Raw genomic sequence first — 21764 nt, forward strand, 5'->3', positions numbered from 1 at the left:
TTTGAGATATCCAAATTCCATGCTTGAAAAATATGTGCTCCTAATCTCCATTCATCAGAAAAAAAACAGCAATCCAAAGTGCATTTCCCAACACATTTCTATAGAAGATTAGAGGCTCGCTTTCGATGCCAAGAGAGGATGAAATTTGGCAAGGAATTAGCTTCCCAAATGGTGCAAGAATGGCGAGAAGCATACATGGACTACAAACATCTCAAGAAACTGCTGAAAAACATCTTGAAATCCCGAGAGAAAAATGCACTACCATCTTCGGTAAGCAGATGTGGTTTCTCGAAGAGGAACTCGACCTTGTATAGATCATTCAGCGGGTTAATGGGTCGAGACAACTGCGCGATAAAGAGCGAAGATGAAGTGATATTAGTGAACCAAGTGCAGCCTGGAAGTTCGGAGAATGATTGGTTTTATCAGACAATTTTCTTGAAGTCATCAGAAGATGGTGGGGAAGAGGAGAGTCATTTCTTTAAGATTCTTGATGATGAATACAATAAAGTACTGAGATTTTATAAGGAAAAGGTCAAAAAAGTGATACTGCAGGCAGAGGAGTTAAGCAAGCAGATGGATAAACTTGTTTCTTTAAGGATTGAAGTGTATAAACCTTTGATGGAACAAAATGTGAATCATCAAGAAGTCGAGTCATCGGATCCGGAACCTGAAGGTAAACGCAATATGGATTTTCATGGTACAAAATTGTAAGTGGGTTCAGATTAAAATTGATTATGTTTCTTACCTGTAGAAGGTCCAGCCATAAATATAGTCCAAGAACTGGGGAGGAGCTCGGAAAATGCTTCTGAAGAGACACCAAAGTGTGATGATAGAGGCCAGGACAGTCCTTTGTGGCCAGCGTCTTTATCATCTTTGGATCATGTAAAGATCAATATTGAAACAAATGGTCCCCTTACGACATTAAAAAAGGTGATCAAAAGTATGAAAAAGTCGGACATTACATACAGAATTGAGGACCTAAGACGAGCGGAGGAAAAACTGAGACGGGCTTTCGTCGAATACTACCAACAGCTCCGACTCCTGAAAAGATATCGGTGATGCATCTTTCACCTTGAAAAAGTATTGCAAAAATTGCTGTAGACAGGTGTTGAGCTAACATATTTCATTACAATGCGACAGTTCCTCGAATATGTCGGCATTCTCCAAGATTATGAAGAAGTTTGACAAGGTACGACAGTTCACAGTAACTAGTTTCTCAAGTGGCACTCGGGGTCTCATCAGTGGAGTGGTTTACTGCAGATCACCTCAAGAAAAGCTTCAAGTTCTTATTTACATATGATTGATAAATCCTATCTCGGAAGCTCTGATGAGGTATGTGCCCAAGCTACCCTTATTGGCAAAATAAAAGACACAATTTTGGCCTTACTTTCCTTTCTTTCCTGCAGGTTAACAAGCTCATCGAAAGAGTAGAGGCTACATTCGTTAAGCACTTCTCGAATGGAAATAGAAGAAAAGGGGTGAAACTTTTAAAGCCTAGAAATAAAATGGAGAGGCACAGGACATCATATCTTCTAGGTAAGCTGGCGGGGAAGGAAATGACCATAGTTCTTGAAAAAATGCTAACAGTCTCTATGTTTTATTTCAAACTCTTTTGGAAAATTTAGGAGAACTTAGTTTAGCGAACTACTCGTCATCTCGTAGGTATATTAACTGGCTGCTCAGTAGCACTGGTTGTCGGTATTATTGTCGCAATACATGCTAGGGGACTTATTCGACACGATGGAGGAGAGCAGTATATGAACAATATATTTCCTCTTTACAGGTACTAAATTTTTTAGTTCTAATAGATAATTGAATGGATAACTTGAGCTAATGAAAAACTCAATCCATGACTTTATCCATGTAGCTTGTTTGGATTCATTTTCCTACACATGCTCATGTATGGGGTGAACACATACCTCTGGAGGCAATTCCGAGTGAACTACACCTTCATTTTCGGATTTAGATCAGGTACAGAATTGGGATTCAGAGAAATCTTTCTCCTTGCTTCCGCTTTTTCAGTACTCACTTTGGTAGCTGTGCTTTCAAATTTGGACATGGAAATGGATCCAAGAACTCAACGTTTTCAAACATTAACGGAACTTGTTCCAGCAGGCCTAGTCATGGTATGTTAAAAGCTGTTATTTTCCCCTTCGTAAAGTATTAGCATATCACCATTTCCCCACAAAAATTTCTACTCAGATTCTTATAAACGTGTAATCTGTCGATAAATCTTAATACTTGGAAATTAATATCCAGGTCTTACTTTTAATAACTTTCTGTCCATTCAACATTATATACCGCTCAAGTCGATTCTTTCTCATCCGATGCGCATGGCATTGTCTATTCGCTCCTATTTATAAGGTATACAGATTCAGCAATGGAATAAAATATAGTATAAGAAACAATCATCATCATTTCTCTTATGGCTGCCTTTGTAGGTTACCTTCTCAGATATCTTCTTGGCAGACCAACTAACAAGCCAGGTTCATATTTCATTTCCATCATAATGTATAGCTAATTTGCTAGTGGCTATGATTTTGTCTGTGTTCAGCCAATAATCGACGATGTAATTTATTTTCATGCGTTTCAGGTTCAGGCTTTCAGAAGTTTGCAATTTTACATCTGCTACTATGGATGGGGTGACTTCAAAAGGAGATCAAACCGGTGCCTTGAAAGCAAAGTATATGAAATTCTTTACATTGTTGTAGCCATTATTCCATTTTGGTCACGAGTTCTGCAGGTCAGTCTTTGCTTAAATGGACATGATTTTTTGATCAGTCTCATCTGTTCAAAAATAATGTTACAATTCTTGGTTGTTTAATCAAATTTAGTGCCTACGCCGCTTGTTCGAGGAGAAGGATCTCAAGCATGGAATCAATAGCCTAAAATATTTATCAACAGTAGTGGCACTTGTCATCAGGACAATATATGGTTTCAGGAGAGGAACATTTTGGAAAATCATGGCAGCGTCAAGTTCGGGAGTCACCACGGTTTTTAACACATACTGGGACATTGTCATGGATTGGGGACTTTTACAAAAAACAGCAAGAAATTCATGGCTGAGAGACAAACTTTTGATATCAAACAGGGCTGTCTACTTTGTGGCCATCGTGAGTACTGCCAATGGTTTATTTTTTATCTGAGCATAATATGTAGCAGTTGTGAATTTCATGGATCATGTTTACACAAAACACTAATAGTTAGAATTTCTGAAATTACTTGAATTGCAGATAGTGAATATTCTTCTGAGACTTGTATGGATGCAGTTAGTTCTTGATTTCAACGAAGCGCCATTCCTTCACAGGAGGTCCATGATTGCACTTGTCGCATGCCTGGAGATACTTCGTCGTGGCATTTGGAACTTTTTCAGGTTCAATGATACATCCACAACCCTCCCGCTTCAACGAAAAAATTTCGCTTGCATCACATCATGGCCACGGAGCAGTTCAATTATGAAAATGCCTGAGCAGCTAACTCATTGCTTTAAAAACTAAGGCTTCTTTTTTATTTTCCTTCAATGGCAATGACAGTAACTTTTAAATTGGCAGGTTGGAGAAAGAGCATTTCAACAACGTCGAAAAATATCGAGCCTTCAAGTTATCGCCTTTGCCGTTTCACCATGAAGACGAAAATTTTGTGTGACAGATTATACAGTTTATACCACATAACAGGGACATGTGAATAAGAAAGGCCTAAACTTAGTGCTGCTGTACTTGCAACCAACCATTAGATCAAGTGAATGCTAGCTGCACATAAATCTCCATGCAGCAAATCAAACATACATACTTGAAATTGTCCTAAATTACATGATATAAAAAAGAATTATTATTGAAGCCATTATATATTTGTTGCATGTCAAATTATCTCCTATTGCTGAAAAATAATTTGCAAGTCAAGACTTACATGCAGTTGAATCATTTTCTTGAAAAAACGCAGAGATTCATTTTTAATGAAAATTTAATGCGCGAATTGACCTAAAGTTAGGGGTAAGCAACAACTAAATCAAATCAAGGGAACAGACCAAATTTATAGTTCATATTAGTTTTTGATCATTCACACATGAATCGGTTTTAAATTGAAACGAAAATTTTGTTTTAGTTTAACTTTGGATAAAAAAATTTCTAAACCATAATAAACCACACCGATTTTATAAATATAAAATAATAAAACAGGCTTCATCAAATGCTTGATTAATGTTTTATTTTTGGAAGCTTATTTATTATAATTGATTTTTTTTCTTTCTCAAAGTTATGTCTTTCTCTTTACTATTCTATAAGAGACATTTCTTGAGATAGGAGATAACGTATGATTTTGAATTTTCTGTAAAAGCTAAATAATTTTGAGGATTTATATACTTGTGCTAAATTTGTTTCTTGAAATTGTATTGCATTGCATGATGTTTGGGACTTCGGGTTGTTTAAAAGTATGGCGAAAGAACGATGGAGTTGTTTTGTGTGACTTCAACTGATCCTGTTGTACATGAGCCGCCCTTCATGAAAACGTAAGAACTTTATATGATTAAGATTTCAGGGCTCCAAGACCCCCCAAGCACCTATAACATAGTGAAGCTTCAAAAAGTTTACATAATTTAATTTAGGACAACTGCAAGTATACTTGATTCGCTGTATAAAATTATGTGCAGCTGCAGCAGATGCACAAAAGCTTCATCAGTCTGTGTGTTCGAACCAGTTGTTGCAAGTAACGCAGCGTTCAGGTTTGTGCCTTTCCTGCTCTATCATATGTGCGTAATTTATATCCATTGATGTCGAATAATCTGTCATAACGACTTTTCATCTTCATAGTAAAATGGCAAAGGAGTTGACTTGTAAGCTTGATATTTTTCAACGTTGTTGAAGTGCTCGTTCTCCAACCTGCCAATTCAAAGTTAGTGCCATCGCCATCAAAATATAGAAGTCTTGATTTTCAAAAGCACTTGAACAGCTGATTTTCTCTGTTCTAGAGCAGTAAATCAACAGATATAGGCTCCATTTCTTGGTTTCTGCCGCGGATCAGGTGTTTTTCAGAATTGAACTAGACACACTGTTGCATATCCGTGATGTAGTTTTCAAGTTCTTAAGTTTAACTTGCCTATGGACATGGTGTCACTATTTTTTTCCAATTTTCTTCATAGTAGTGGTTCTACAGCCAAAAACTGTTAAAAAGAGGGGGGCAAGCAGAAAGATGGGAAACTACATTTCATTCTATAATGCAGGATGCTGATGGGTTCATTATCATACCTGAAAAAGTTCCAAATGCCACGACGAAGTATCTCCAGGCAGCCGACAAGTGCAATCATCGCTCTCCTATGGATGAACGGCGCTTCATTAAAATCAAGAACTAACTGCATCCATACAAGTCTCAGGAGAATATTCAGCACCTACAATTCCAAGTCAATCGGACAAATATAATTACAGTTGGTTTCTGGTAAACATATTTCATGAAAAATCATAAATATTGCAGATTCTGCTGGCACAAAAGAAACCATTGAAAACACTCACTATGGCCACAAAGTAAACAGCCTTGTTCGGTACCAAAAGCTTGTCTCTCAGCCATGGATTTCTTGAATTCTTTTTTAAAAGTCCCCAATCCATGACAATGTCCCAGTATGTACTAAAAATCGTTGTGACTCCAGAACTTGACGCAGCCATGATTTTCCAAAGCGTTCCTCTCCTCAAATCATATATTGTCCTAATGACAAGTGCGACTACTGTTGAGAAATATTTCAGGCTGTTGAGTCCTTGCATGAGATCCTTTTCCTCAAACATGCGGCGTAGGCACTGATTTCAATTTTGCAACCAAAAGTTGTAAAAATATTTTGGGAAAGACGAGACTGTGCCAATAGAAGCATTGCCTTACCTGTAGAACTCGTGACCAAAATGGAATAATTCCTACAACAATGTAAAAAATTCCATATAATTTGCTTTCAAAGCACTGATTTGATCTCCTTTTGTAGTCACCCCATCCATAGTAGCAGACATAAAACTGCAAACTTCTGATAGCCTGAACCTGAAATGCACGAAATAATATTACCGCCTAAATGATTCAGATAACACAGTCCAAATTAACAGCATGCTATTCGACTGAGAATTTGTCGGTGATAAAGTTATTCTCTTGTACTGGGGATGAAATACTGACCTGGCTTGTCAGCTGGTCGGCCAAGAAAAAATCAGCAAACATGACCTACAAAGGAAGCCACAAGAAAAATGATACAGTTACGAGGTAAAAATAATCTGTTCATAAATGTTCAATTCAAGAACCTGTGTACCTTATGAAAGGGAGCGAATACACATCGCCATGCGCACCGAATGAGAAAGAAGCGAGTTGAGCGATATATAATGTTGAAAGGACAGAAGGTTATAAGAAGCAAGACCTGGTTGTTAGTATCATAGGATCAATATTTATGGAAAGATGATTCTTTTATAAGAATCTTGTCTAGATATTTATGAGAGGCTACAGTAATACGTTAATACATTATGAAGGGAGAAAGAGTAGCTATTAACTCACCACGACTAGGCCTGCTGGAACCAGTTCGGTTAATGTTTGAAAATGTTGCGTTCTTGGATCCATTTCCATGTCCAGATTTGAAAGTACAGCCACCAAAGTGAGTACTGAAAGTGCGGAAGCGAGGAGGAAGATTTTTCTGAATCCCAATTCTGTACCAGATTTAAATCCAAATATGAATGGGTAGTTCACCCGGAATTGCCGCCAGAGGTACGTGTTTATCCCATACATGAACATGTGTAGGAGAATGAATCCGAACAAGCTACAAGGATGAAGTCATCAATTTAGTATTTCGTAGTCTTGATTTATCATTTATCAATTCCATTATCTAGGAGATCAAAAGAGACATCTTTGCGAATTCAGAGAGTCATTTTATGTATGAATCACCTGTAAAGTGGAAATATATTGTTCATATACTGATCCCTTCCCTCGTGTTTTACAAGCCCCCTCGCCTTTATGGAGACAATAAGGTTTGCAACTAGTGCCAGTGAGCAGCCAGTTAACATACCTAGAAGGTGAAAATAAGTTCACAATAAATTCGCCTTAATTTTCAAAAAACTTCACTATACTATCAGAAAGAATGATGACGTTTTCTTGTTCATTCTCTTTTCTTTCTTCAGAATGTATAGCCTCCCCTCCATCCACGTAAGCTTACCGAGAAAAAAAGTTGTTCTGTGCCTCTCTATTTTATTCGTAGGCTTTAAAAGTTTCATCCCTTTTCTCCTATTTTCATTTGAAAAGTGCTTAATGAACGTGGCCTCTACTCTATCAACGAGTTTGTTAACCTGCGGTACATATGAGAAAATAAGGCCAAAGTTGTGGTTTCTTGACTAGAAAGAACGTCTCGGATACAAACCTCATCAGAGCTGCCAAGATATGAGGCACCAACCATCTGTAAATAGGATTTTGATGCATTTCTAGAAGTGATCTGCAGGTAAATAACTCGAATTGAGACCTCAAGTGAGTTAAATGCAATGATAGAAAACATTTTCCTGATTGATTTTGAATCACCTCACCTTGTCATATTTCTTCATAATCTTGGATAACGCCAATATATTTGAGAAGCTGCCAGCATTTTAATGAAACACGTTAGTTCAACAACTGCCTATATCAAGTTTTCCAATAAATTTTTCAAGCAAGATGCATAACCGGTATCTTTTTAGGAGTTCAAGCTGTTGATGGAATTGGATGAAGGCCCGTCGCAATTTGTCCTTCGCTCGTCTCACCTCTTCCATGCAGAATGTAAGGTCTGATTTTGTTGCACTCTTGATAACACTTCTTACTGTCGTAACAGGACAGTCTGGTTCAATATTGATCTTTACATGAGCCAGAGACGATAAAAATGCAACATTGGTTGGATCTTCCGAAGCCCCTACGGGGCTCGTCCCAGCTTCTTGGATTACATCCATTGGTGCATCTTCAATAGTGGAAGACACAGGATTAACATTTTACTAAAATTTTCTTATTCATTCAATCCAATTCCCTATGAAATGTCTTGAAACGCTCGGTGCAGACTTGTACAGTTGTACTAAACAAAAAAGACTAATAACAGAGGGTGATCCGACCCTCATACCGCATCGTCCAAAAAACATATTGTAAACCTTGAACCGATGAGTACAAGGATGCATTTTACGGTTTATAATTCAAAATAAGTAAGAATCAAATAGGATATGGAAAAAACAAGAAATCTGGTTTTGAAAGAACAAGAAATTTTTTTAAAAAATGAATTCGGGCTCGAAGTTTTTGAATTCGATTGGTGGAATAAAAACCTCAACCAATTCTTATACAGCTTCTTCAATACCAAATTCAATCTATCATATACTAAAACTAAAGTAGTGTTTGCAACAACTTATTTAACTTGCTTTTAAACTTCTATTCAGTTAAATGTTTGGAAATCATACTTAGAAGTGGGAAGCAATTATAATAAGCTCTTACAGAGATAAGCTCTTACAAAACTCCCGACACTACCAAAGCATCGTTTTTATTCTGAATCCATTTTTTCTCACACAACCATTTATAATTTCCTTCCTAAAAAACACGAAAAATGACCAAAAACTTCCAACATATTCAGCCATTTGTTTTCTGGAGCGCTATTTCCTCAAGAAAGCAAATGTTCGAAAACTTGCTCTATCCTGCCAGATCACACACAGACACAAAAATACTAAAGTACCATTTCCATTCTGAACCCATTTTTACTCACACAATCACATTTGATTTCCCACCTTAAAAAACACGAAAAATGACAAATAAATTTCCACATTGTCTTTACCTTCATGTACCAGATCTGACGACTCAACTTCTTGATGATTCCCACTTGGTTTCATCAAAGGTTTCTGCACTTTAATCCTTAAAGCAACAAGTGTATCCATCTGTTTGCTCAACTCCTCCGCCCTCAGTGTCACTTCCTTAACTTTTTCCTTGTAAAATCTCAACACCTTATTGAATTCTTCATCGAGATTCTTAAAGAAATGGCTTTCTTTTTCACCGCCATCTTCTGAGGACTTCAAGAAAATCGTCTGATAAAAAAAACCATCATCCTCCGAGCTTCCTGGCTGCACCTGGTTCACGAATATCACTTCATCTTCACTCTTTGTCACGCAGTCCTCGCGACCCGTTAACCCGCTGAAAGATCTGTACAACGTTAATGTCCTCCTGAACAAACCACCTTGCCTTGCCGAGGATGTTAGCGCGTCTTGCTGTCGGGATTTTAGGACGTCTTTCAGCAGTTTCTTGAGATGTTTGTAGTCTATGTATGCTTCCTGCCATTCTTGCACCATTTGGGAAGCTAATTCCTGGCCAAACTTCATCTTTTTTCCGCGCAGATGAAGTGAATGTTTCTTGATTTCCTTGGAAGGTGTTGGAGAAGGATGATTTGCTAGTGGTTGGCTGGTTTCCTTTTATTTAAATAGAAACAAACATTATTACCTCGTTTTAATTTTATGTATTCGCAAAATACATTTTTATAAATTTTTATACTTTTTAACCAATATTACCAGTACTATTATTATTTTCAACTTTCTGTTTTTATTGTTAGGGATTTATTTATTTATTTATATTTGAATTAGATATAAAATTTGTAATATCTCACTCCCGATATCACCGGCATAAGTTCGTTAATAAGATTTACCATCATATTTACAAAAATTCATATAAAACTGGGATTTAGATCATCTACTTTGTTGAAAACACAGCACCAAATGATGTGTACTTTTTACACGAGATGATCTCGTTTAATCTGACAATTTTTTAAATTTATCTCATATGATACACAAGATGATCACGTGATCATCTCCTATAAAAAAATGCACAACAACAAATTATGTATTTTCAACACAATAGATGATCCAAATCTATAAAACTGTTTCACATATCAATTTAATGAAACAAATCTCTTATCCGACTCGACCCATAAAAATGTATTATTTTTATGTCAAAAATATTGTTTTGTACTTCAAATATGAATCGGATTGATCCGACTCACATATATAAATCTGTAATATCATCTCAGTCACCGACCATTAGCATTAACAATAAAAGTTATTTTTTTAAAAAAAAATTAACAATAAAATATGTTTTTCCCCCTTATATCCTAAAATTTAATTTTTCAATAATTTTACAATACACTTAAAATAAACAAAACCCAATAGTTAGGCATGATAGAAAAAAGAAAGTTGTTGCCAGTTTAGTCATAGAAAAGCTATATCAATAGTCAAAATAAGTGGTGGATTTGGCTATTTCCATCATATATTTTCGGAGTGTTTCTTTATCGTATTTCACTCTTTATTTGTTCCACAAAAATAAAATAGATCTCCACCATATTTGGTGAATTTCAATTAAAATACGAGGAACTCACTAAATCTAATATTCGAAACCAAAAATTTGATATACTGCTTGAAAAAAAAAAGTGGATTAAATAGGTAATTTATCCAGGCTTAGAATCTGTCAATCTCCAACTTGATCATTTGAATATATTTTTCTTGTCTTTTAAAAAAAATAAAATAAAGAAGAATATATTTTACGTGTAAAAATTTTTTTTAAAAAAAAATATGATTGAGTCTAATGTGAGACCGTCTCACGGATCATAATCTGATGAGTCAACCCTACTCATATTCATAATAAAAAGTAATATTCTTAGTATAAAAAGTAATATTTTTTCATGGGTGGTCCAAATAAGAGATCTGTCTCACAAATACGACTCATAAAACCGTCTCACACAAGTTTTTACCAAAGAATAATGTACAATTATGTAAGATATTTGGACTGATTGTATCATTCAGTCCCCCAAATTTGACTTTAGTCGAAAATAAAGCGGCTTTGATCATTATTATCATGGGAATATAATATAAAAGCCACTGCTTACACATCCAATTTTTTAAAAAATAAAAATAAAAAATATACATGCACTTTTATATGGGTTTTTTATTAAAAAAAATTAAAAAAAAATTAACGTAGATGACAGTTATGCAAAATTAAGGCAAAACTCTACTATTAATAGCGGACGCTGAAAAAATATTACAGCATCCGTCCGTAGGTTTATAAAACTGTCTCACAAGTCAATTTAATGATATCTCTTACACAATTTCATTCAAGAAAAAAAATTATTTTTTATGTCAAAAATATTAATTCTCATTTTAATTATAGATCAGATCGACCCGTATCACGGATCACTTCACAAAAACTTTCTCTAAACTTAAAGAAATTGTCCTATCAATTTTGATAATTATCATATTACCTCTATTTTATTCTATATATTTTAATATATTCCACAAAAATTACAAAAGCAACTCATATTCCACAAATTAATTAAAAAAAGGAATTATTTTTTTTAGAAAAAGAAGAAGTGCCCAAACATGGAGCACGTGCACGGTGAACTGTAAAAAAGTTGGTTGCATGGCGTAAAAGTAATGAAAAAAGCTTGTGTGAGGCGGTCTCACGGGTCGTATTTTGTGAGACGAATCTCTTATTTGAGTCATTCATGAAGAAATATTACTTTTTTATATTAAAAGTATTATTTTTTATTGTGAATATCAGTATGGTTGACCCGTCTCATAGATAAAAATTCATGAGATCGTCTTATAAGAGACCTGTTCAAAATTAATAACACAAGGATCGCTGTCGAAACATGATTTTATTTCCAAGAACCCATTTGGTTATTTTTTGCAACAATCACTTATTTGTAGTATATGGATCGAATTAATTGTGCATTGGCCTTTTCGTAAATGGAATCGGACTCAATTGGGACCACTCGCCACATATTCTTTACGATGATATATGAACCTATTAGGTTATCAATATAAATGTACAATAAATTTTTTATCAACGCATTACATGCGTGTAATATTTTTATTTATTTATTTTTATAGGTTTTTTTATTATATAAATTATAAATTTAAAATTTTTATAATTTTTAGTAAGTTTGTTTAGACAATTAATTAAATTTAAAAACTTTAAAATACACTAAACTTGGGGAAAAATAAAAGTTTATTATACAAAATTAATTAAAATAAATACGATTATTTGAGGTATGTTAAAAACTATGTCATGGCATCAAGATTTATTATGCCTAGATTTTAAAATATATTAATTAAATTTTATTATATTTTTTTGTGTTTTTTAGTAATATTTCTTTTTGTTAAAAAAATTAGGTTATGTTTTTTTTTATAACTGATTCTTAAATATTATATTTGAGTTAATTTTAAACTTTCTAAAATTTTCTTGAAAATATGCAAAAACCGACTTTTTTATGGCCGAAATTTCGGGATATTTGAGAAACTAGACCTGGTCAATTTTTTTTTTTTTAAAAAATAACCTCCCCATGTAATGAACAAATATACTACATGAAGCTATTTTTTTAAAAAAAGTTTGACCAGAGTTACAAAACAAAACAACCCCGAAATTTCTAATTTAAAAACACGAATCTTCCCAAAATAAATGCAGCAACATGCTGCTAATAAAATCCTCCAAAAAAAGCTAACCGGAATGCCTCAAACGTCTCATCACAATGTTTTGAAATCCTCAAAACTTGGACTTTTGACTTTGGATGACTATTGGGCTTTTTCTATTTTAAATAGAAATTGAATAAGAAATTTATGGTCTTGACAAGGAGATGATAAATGTGGAAGAAAAGTGTCTCACATAGTAAAATAATAGTAACATGTGTGAGTTTATATTTAGTTACACTTTGTGAATGTGTAAGAATGATTTGTGAAGAAGCTCTCTCTAAGCGCACACCTGTGCAGATGGGTGCAAATCAAGGACCCGATTGACACTGAAAAAGGCTTGAAGTGTCCAAGGATGTCGGGGCCAAGAAGCTTTTGTAGACAGATTTCTGAATGGTGGATTATATTATTGTTATCAACCAACTTCAAGTGATTATTCATGAGATTCATGTTGAGGGAATGACTTTGAGCGAATATTTCCAAGTGAATGCTATTGTTGAGAAGCAACCACCAGCTTGGGAAAATTTCAAAAACTATTTGAAATGCAAGCGTAGGAGATCAATGTTGAAGAGCTTATTATTTGAATTCGCATCATGGAAAAAAACGAGTTCTGAAAGAAGATTGTTTTTTCCAGTTGATGTCAAGAAAAATGTTGTCGAGCATGGTCAAAGTTCGAAAAAAAGAAACTTTTCTCCTTCCAACAAAAATGTGGACCTGGGACCCAAATGAGTCATTGCAAAGAAGAAGTTCTCTGAAAAATGTTATAATTGTGATGGCATGGGTCACAAGACCTTAGGGTGTAAGAAGCCAAAGAGAAACTGGGAGGGAATATGGTAGAGAACATCTTGTGGGTTCAAACCCAAAGGAGTGGTTGATCAACACTGGTGACACTCGCCAAGTTTGCATTGACAAAGAAATGTTTGCAAATCTTGAGGAATACAAGAATGAAGAAATATATTCATGAGAAATCCGGTTACTTCTTACATCAAGGGTCAAGGAAAAGTTATTCTAAAGATGACATTTGGAAAAGAGCTGAACTTGAACAATGTATTGTATGTGTCAGACATCTATAAGAACTTGGTGTCCGGTCACTTCTTAACAAGCTTGATTTTCGAATTGTCGTTGAGTCAGATAAGGTTGTTTTGTCTAAAAGTGGAATGTTTGTTGGTAAATGCTATAGAAGTAATGGTATGTTCAAACTCAATGTAATGGCTATTAATCATGTGATTAATAAAGTTAATACTTTTATTTACTTGCTTGACTCTTCTTGTTTGTGACATGGTAGACTTAGATAATTTAATTATGATACTATTCGTAGACTAATTAACATGAAAAACATCCATGCGTTCCAAATTGATAAACAACACAAATGCGAAATTTGTGTTGAGAAAAAACTAACATGATCATCTTTTCAAACAATTGAAAGAAATATTGAAGCTTTTGATCTAATTCACAATTATACATGTTATTTAAAAAAAGTGCAAACAAATGGTGAAAATAAATATTTTATTACTTTTGTTGACAATAACACAAAATTTTGTTATGTATATCTTCTTAAAAGTAAAGATAAAACAATTGAAAATTTTGTTCAGTTCAAAAGTGAAGTTGAAAAAAACTTAACAAGAAAAGTAATGTACTAAGAAGTGATCGTGGAGATAAATATGAATCACTATTTGTTGAGTTTTGTGTTCAACGTGGTATCAAACACGAAAGAACCACACATTATTCTACTTAGCAAAATGGCATTGCAAAGATAATGAATCACATTTTAAAAAAAAAAATGATGAATACATTGTTATTAAGCTATGGTTTACCACATAATATGTAGGGGGAAGCTATTCTAACAAAAAATTACCTTTTAAATAAATTACCCCAAAAAAAGCAAGATAAAATTTCATACGAGTTATGGAAAAGAAAAACTCATTCCTACCAATATACTTGGAGTAGGTCTCATGTGACACCGTCTCACGGATCATAATCTGTGAGACGGGTCAACCCTATCCATATTCACAATAAAAAGTAATACTCTTAGCATAAAAAGTAATAATTTTTCATGGGTGATCCAAATAAGAGATATGTCTCACATATACGACCCGTGAGACCGTCTCACACAAGTTTTTGTCATATACTTGCATGTGTGGGGGTGTTTTGCCAAGGTAGCAGTACTCACTCTGAAGAAAATAAAGATAAGACAAAAAACTATTGATTGCATTTTCATTAGATATGCACAAAACAATAGCGATTAACGTTTTCTTGTACATAAATCTCAAATACATGATATTCACAAGAATACGATAATGGAATCAAGAAACACTTCCTTCTGTTAACATGTGTTTTGATGCAAATCTATGAAAAACTAAATTCAGCCAAAGATCACATGAGACAATTGGAAAAGAACAAGAGGTTAACCATAAGGTTGAACCTAGATATGGTAAGAGAGCTAGGACAGATAAATATTTTGATCAGGATTTCATTACTTTCATGATGTAAAGTGAATATCAAAGCTTCAAGGAAGCATTGAAATCATTGAAAATCACACATGAAAATTCACTCCAGATTTCGAAATTTCTCCCTATTTCTCTCTAAGAATTTTCGAGATTTTTGCTCTCCCAAATTCTATCGAGTGTCGAAGCGCTGCTGCAGTCTAGATCCAGGAAAGGATTCAAAAAGCCCAGTGCACGGAACCCCTCCACGTTTTTTTCATCCAGATATGACGTAAGTGAGCATTTTTTAAAATTATGATTTTCGGTTATGAATTTTTGTTTTTTTCGAAAATTCGACCGAGTGCAATTGTTTTTCCACCTCCTTCTTGATACGTATCGTATTTTTATGTGTTGGAACTGTGAGAATCCTAATATGAGATATGTTTATGGCCCGAAAACGTGGGATTGTAACCGTTATACGACTTCGTCCCCTTAAATGAGTAAAAATTAAGGATTGATATCAGTAAACTATGAAAAGTAGAGGAATCTCAATGTCTAATCTAAGATATGCTTATATTGATTATATGAATCATGTTATGCATGGTATGTCTTTTTCGAAATTCATGTATATTGTTTATATATGTGATTGAACGACACCCTCACTTGTTGAATGACGACAATATCACTCATATCTTACGTTCTCTCCCAGATAAGCCTGCAAAGCAGATAGAAGAAGAACGTGACCAATTTTGGGGCTGGTGGTGGACGAATTTAATTTAGATCCATGTTTGTTTTAGCATTTATTTGTTTTTCCGTTGTAAACTCTTCTGCATAGTTTTTATCGCTTTCAAGAATTTTCGTTATAAAGACAATTTTATGGTTGCTTATTAGTTATAAACCGGTTCTTGGTTTGTTTTATACTACGAGACTTGTTGTTTTCGATCATGTAGTTGTAAAACAACTCTGGTGTCGACTAACCCCGGTCTCGAAACGTAACATGTACATCATCCCCATTGTCCCATAAACTCTCATCGATCACCATATGTCTGGGTTAATATTCTTCAAACTTACAAAATATATTGATTTTATTGATACGTCAAGGAAATGTAATTGACTTGCCTCAAACATTTCGTAGATGATGCGAAGATGATCCAAGCCATAGAGTGTTACCACGAGCATGAACAGATTCGTCAAAAACTTGGAAAATTCGACATCTTGGGCAATGGCTGATTCAGAATTATTAATCTACTTAGGCTACGATTTTAAAATCTGAAATCTTTTATTTTTTTAAAATTGAGCCACACAAGTTAACATCAAATCAATCCAAAATTAATATATAAAAAATTTTAACAGCCCAGGTAGCCATATATGTGGCTCCACCAATGCTCCTAGGGATTGTAGGATCCGAACCCTAAACTCTTTTTTTCTTTTGAAAGTTTTTTACGTAAAGTGGTAGAGGAGAAGGGTTTGTTCTATTTTATTTTTCGTAATATAAATGTTAAAAGTTTAGCTTTAAAGTATTATTAAAATTTTAAACTATATCTAAAAACGCATATTAATTTAATAAATAAGTTCTAACAACTTAACCTCTCATCCCAAAATGGTCGATCATCTCTTTAGGCAAAAACTTGTGTGAGACGGTCTCACGGGTCAAATTTTGTGAGACGGATCTTTATATGGGTAATCTATGAAATAATATTGCTTTTTATGCTAAGAGTACTACTTTTTATGGTGAATATGAGTAGGGTTGACCCGTCTCACAGATTGAGATCCGTGAGACGGTCTCACATGAGACCTACTCCTTTCTTTCAACAAACCCAAAATGGTCGATCCTCGAAATCGTCTCCCGGAAGGCTGAAAATAATTAGTACTCCAACACAATTAAACATTAAAATCCATACAAAATAATATATATACAAATTAAATAGTTTTTAATTATAAAATAATTATCATGCATGCTGTCTATGTGATCATTTTAAAATTTTATGGCGTACATTATTACATATACCCCTCCTAAAATTTTTCATATTAAAAGAATCAACTATATTTAAATATTATATATTAAAGCTTATGAAAACCGAAAAAATCCAGTATTTACTAACATTACATACACCCCATCGGATTTGAATTTCTCTTATATTTAACACCTTGAAATTGTAAAATAAATGCAACTTAAAGGGCGTTCAATGTAATGTAAACACAAAGTGTTTCTAATTTTAAAAAGTTTTTTTTTATTTTTTTTATTATTTTTCACAATATTCAATGTATGTATATATAATATTTAAATATAGGTGGATTAAAAAAAAAAGACAACACAATAATTTACCTGAATTTCTATATTAATTCATATTCTGAGTTTTACCTATGATTGAGATAAATAACTGGGGTTTGAAAATTGTTCCAACTAATATATTATTGTGTTGTCTTTTGTGAGATGTCAACCCGATTCACTCTTATCATGAAAAGTAATATTTTATATAAAAATATTACTTTTTAAAGATTTGAGTTGGGTCAGAATTTCGTTTCACAAAATTAATTGGTGAGACGGATCAAAATTTCTGTGCATACTATAAAAGTTTTTGGTGTTTATTATTATTTGCCATCAACTGATATAAATTGAGTACAGCTGATAGCCAATCATATACTTACATTGAATTAATGAAGCCGTGGACAATTAATGTAATTTATTTTATCATTCTGGTACTAAATAATGGCAAAAATTGTGGTACCCAAAGCAACTACTATATCAATTACTTCGATGACAATATATATATATATATATACAAAATTATATATATATATATATATTTGTTTATTAAAATTATTGATTTTTTTTTATCAAAAATAATATGTATAAAAAGAAAATATTTATCAGTATAAATAAAACGGAGTTGTGTGTTAAAACTAGCAATTTTAAGCTAAAAATAATATGCTATAAAAGAAAATATTTATCAGTATTAATGTATTTACCTGTCAGATTTAAAATTAATTTTAAGTCTTTTCAGATTCTTATTAAAATTCAAATTTTAATTTGAGTACCTTTGAAAATATACAATGCGTTCAAGCACTTATCAATGATGATATTTCGTTAGATTTTCACTTTGGCTTTAGGTTTTTCTAGATTTTGTAAATTTATCTATTTTTTTATTATATGATTTATAATCAATTTAGGGTTCATCCGTCTCTCAGATTATGATCCGTAAGACGGTCTCCCGTGAGACCCACTATATATATATATATATATATATATATAAAAAATTAGTTGAATATGAACGCATCTTCTTAAGGCGGTCCGGTATCATTTTTTTTGACCTAACTGGTCTCACATTTCGTCCACTACTTTTCAATTTGGATTCTTTAATTTATTATTCTGTATCTGCTAGCTGATTTAACTTAGCACCTATAAAATACTGCATCAGGAACATATATTGGGTGTGTAATAAATATATCATATAAAGTAACTTTTTATTTTAAAAACCAAAATTTAATGTTTAAATTAAGGCAAGTAGTAGTTTTTAAGACAGAAAAAAAAAAATCAAAATACAAACATTAAATAAAATATATTTATAATATTATTAGGTGTATCTTTAGCTATTAGACTGATCAACCATGTTCATATTTACAATAATAAATAATATTTTTGGACATAAAAAAGTAATAATTTTTCCACAAGTGACCCAGATAGGGGATTTGTCTCATAAAATTGATTCGTGATATCGCGGATAAAAGTTTTTGTGTGTTAACATGTCATGTAATTATTAAATAACAAAGAATATTTAAACATTAAAATAATAACGGATTCTAAATAGTAACCAAGCGTCGAACCCACAGTTTTCGCCTTGACATGGTGGTGCTCTGAAATGACCAAAAATAATTATAAGGAAGTTCTTTTTGTTAAATTAGGTGCCAAGCGAAGTAATTTGTATCTTGAATTTTATTGACTCTTATATAAAATAAGTTGTTAGATCTCTAGTGTTACCTATAAGATGAAATCAATTTTTGATAATGGGCATGATTAGACGATTGAAGAAGCATAAAAATCTGTTCATAGAGATTTACAAAAAGAGATATTTCCGGTTAAAATTCAGAATAGTTGAAGTCGGTGTTACATACGCAAATGATAAACTATTCTAAAACATCATATGAAAGGTTTAAATTATATAACATCTGAGGAATTTTTTGAACGTCAAAACAAAAAAATTTAAATTTCATTGTGTTTTAGATGCGAGAATAAAGTGTCCAACAACTTTCAGAAATAGTCAATATCTGAATTGATATTCTTAGGTTGCAAAGAATTATAGAATCTTGCGTGTTGATAGCAATTACTAATCGTTACATCGAAAGTGAGGGCCACTTTCGGGTTCCCACACGATAGCACGATTATTGGTTATTTTTCACTACGAGTGCTTCTCTTTTAACAATATACAAACCTTAGGTATCACTCTATATATATATATATATATATATATATAGGGGTGAGCATGATTTCGGTTAAACCGAATTAACCGACCGAACCGAGCTAATTCGGAAATTCGGTTCGGTTATTTCGGAAATTCGGTTTTCAAATTAAAAAAATTCGGTTATATCGGTTACGGTTTTCAAAATTTTGAAATCGGTTAACCGAATTAAACGATATAATAAATATTGTTATTTAATAAAAAAATTTATTTATCGATTTATATAAATATTTTAATTTTAAAATCGGTATAATATGTATTGATTGTGTACAAATAAAATTATATATTTGTGATATGTGTTATTTTTATGTTTTTATGTATTTGTGTAAAGTGTAGTGTTAAAAAAATTACATATAGAATTAAAGTTAAATCACATTTTTTTTAAACTACCGACCGAATTAACCGATTTTAATTCGGTTCGGTTTTCATCGATTATGAAAATTAATTCGGTCGGTTCGGTTATAGCTAAATATTTCGGTTCGGTTCGATTATGGTTAATTCGGTTCGATCGCTAACCAAATGAACCGAATACTCATCTATATATATATATATATATATATCTTTTACTATTTATTAAGTTTAAGCATATTAGAATAACTGTTTTTGGTGTCTTTGGTCTGTTTTTTGGTTTCCCTATTTTGCCCCTATTTGATATCAAAATTACATTTTTGTTTTTTTTTTTAATTTCAAAAAATATTTTTGTTTTTATTTTTTTTATTACAATTATTCAAATAGCACTTTAGTACCTCGATAATTTGTCAAATTTCATTTTAGTCCATAAATAATTATACAAAAAAATTGTACACACACGCACCGCGTGTGCAGAGTAGCTAGTATATATAAAACCCCCCTCCCCCGCCACATATAAGTATTAATGGATATATTGTCAGTGCGATACTTATGTCAATACCCACAAAACGTGCGTATAAATTTACTAGTATATTATTAAACATGAACACCTCATACAAACTAGCTTATGTCAATATGATACCAAAATATTTTATATTATTTTTACAATATTTGTTAGCTAACTTTTATAGTGTGAGTTTATAATTAGTAATTTTTGAAAAATTTTGTTTTCCGATTTTTTCTCCAACTTATCTATAATTTATCTCAAAGTTCAAACTATTTTAGTAAATCTTATCTAATTACTAATATATAAGTTTCATATACTAATAAATTAATATTACATAAAAATTATCAAACACAAAAAAAATTATATATATATGACAACGAACCAGTAGTAAATACTTAATTATATAAATTTCTTGAAAATTTACATTAATTTACGTTTTTGACTTATTATTTTAAAGAAACCAACAAGTGGATGGTTTTCGAGAGAGACAATATAGTTTCTCCGAGAAAAACCAGAGACCAAGATGCGTTTATTTGTTGGGAGTTTTCTTTCTTTTTCCTTAATCCCCTTCGTACTCTTCTTGATTTCATGCAATTCTTTCCCTTGAAAATGTCGAATATGCTGGGAGAAACTCGAAGATTTTTTTGGAGACATCCATGCATGTGAGTTCTCTGGTTTCTTCTTCATACTCTTTTCCTGAATTTCTAAAATTTCTGGGTTTTTCGTGAAGATTTATGAGATTTTATGGAACAAACCGTAAGATATTATTTTTCTCTCCAAGTCCGTCTCAGTTCTTGAAATTAAATACTTGGTTTTCCTACGTTACGTACATGTCTATGAACTATTTGGGAAGAATCTTGAAGATTTGTTGCATGCAGATATTTTATTTCAATTCTCATTAAATTCTTGAAATCGTCCACATGTTTGCGTTTCTTTAATTCGTTTCATCAAAATCATATCGATTTTCTTTGCAATATTTTTCTTTGTTAAATTCAGAAAGATTGGTTAAAACATGTTTCTCGTACGTCAAATAAGCAGTACAGTTGTTTGTGGTTTTCTTAACCAACTCGGGATGAATTTGCCGTCATGAACTGATCTATTCCGCCAAAGAAAAGAGAATTAAACGTAGCCGGAATCGTGTAATTTCCGCCAAAGTTATTTTATTTAGATATTTGGTTTCTTGAATTAAAGTGGTGTACCTTCTTAATGTTCTTTTCCCCGAATTCTAAAATTTCTGGGTTTTTCTTGGTTCCAGCAGAGACACTATTTGAAGGGAAGACGATTTTCTCCTCTTCTTTGAAATTCTTGAAATTAAATATTTGAAGAGATCACTGACTGATCAATCAATATGCATGCAGGTTATTTGATTTCGATTCCAATTTCTTGAAGATGTCAATATGTCTGTGTTTTCTTTGTTTCAACGAAATCTTATTGATTATCTTGATGTATTTAATTTCCATCACGACAAAAACTATCTCATGCATAAATTTCAAGAACATGATGTCAGAATCTGGATCAGACATGGAGACTGCGTATGAGGATATGACATGGTTTTGATGATTCGTCCGTCTGTATTTTTCTAGTA

The 21764-nt window shown here is 32.7% G+C and overlaps 2 protein-coding genes across 3 annotated transcripts; one reads left to right on the plus strand and one right to left on the minus strand.

Annotated features, from left to right (window-relative positions):
• Nucleotides 1–4877, plus strand: LOC140841551 (phosphate transporter PHO1 homolog 9-like). 2 transcript variants are annotated; one of them, XM_073209063.1, is made up of 13 exons: nucleotides 1–673; nucleotides 752–1055; nucleotides 1141–1189; nucleotides 1261–1332; nucleotides 1407–1536; nucleotides 1663–1783; nucleotides 1868–2126; nucleotides 2260–2364; nucleotides 2442–2486; nucleotides 2594–2743; nucleotides 2835–3113; nucleotides 3234–3373; nucleotides 3552–4877. In XM_073209063.1, the coding sequence occupies exons 1-13, from the start codon at nucleotides 139–141 to the stop codon at nucleotides 3643–3645; spliced, it is 2283 nt and encodes a 760-aa protein (XP_073065164.1). In that variant the 5' UTR covers nucleotides 1–138; the 3' UTR covers nucleotides 3646–4877. The 2 variants fall into 2 exon arrangements, with proteins under 2 accessions (XP_073065164.1, XP_073065163.1); XM_073209062.1 differs by having other exon boundaries at nucleotides 3234–4877.
• Nucleotides 4494–9402, minus strand: LOC140841553 (phosphate transporter PHO1 homolog 9-like). The gene is made up of 13 exons (XM_073209064.1): nucleotides 8774–9402; nucleotides 7654–7921; nucleotides 7521–7569; nucleotides 7361–7432; nucleotides 7160–7289; nucleotides 6892–7012; nucleotides 6508–6766; nucleotides 6269–6373; nucleotides 6139–6183; nucleotides 5860–6009; nucleotides 5502–5780; nucleotides 5241–5380; nucleotides 4494–4874 (listed from the first exon to the last, which is right to left on the minus strand). Exons 1-13 carry the CDS (start codon nucleotides 9309–9311, stop codon nucleotides 4781–4783), a joined length of 2250 nt encoding a protein of 749 aa, XP_073065165.1. The 5' UTR covers nucleotides 9312–9402; the 3' UTR covers nucleotides 4494–4780.
• Between the last annotated feature and the right edge of the window lie 12362 nt (nucleotides 9403–21764).

Source organism: Primulina eburnea, chromosome 9, assembly GCF_022965805.1.
Source record: "Primulina eburnea isolate SZY01 chromosome 9, ASM2296580v1, whole genome shotgun sequence".
Taxonomy (NCBI): Eukaryota; Viridiplantae; Streptophyta; class Magnoliopsida; order Lamiales; family Gesneriaceae; genus Primulina; species Primulina eburnea.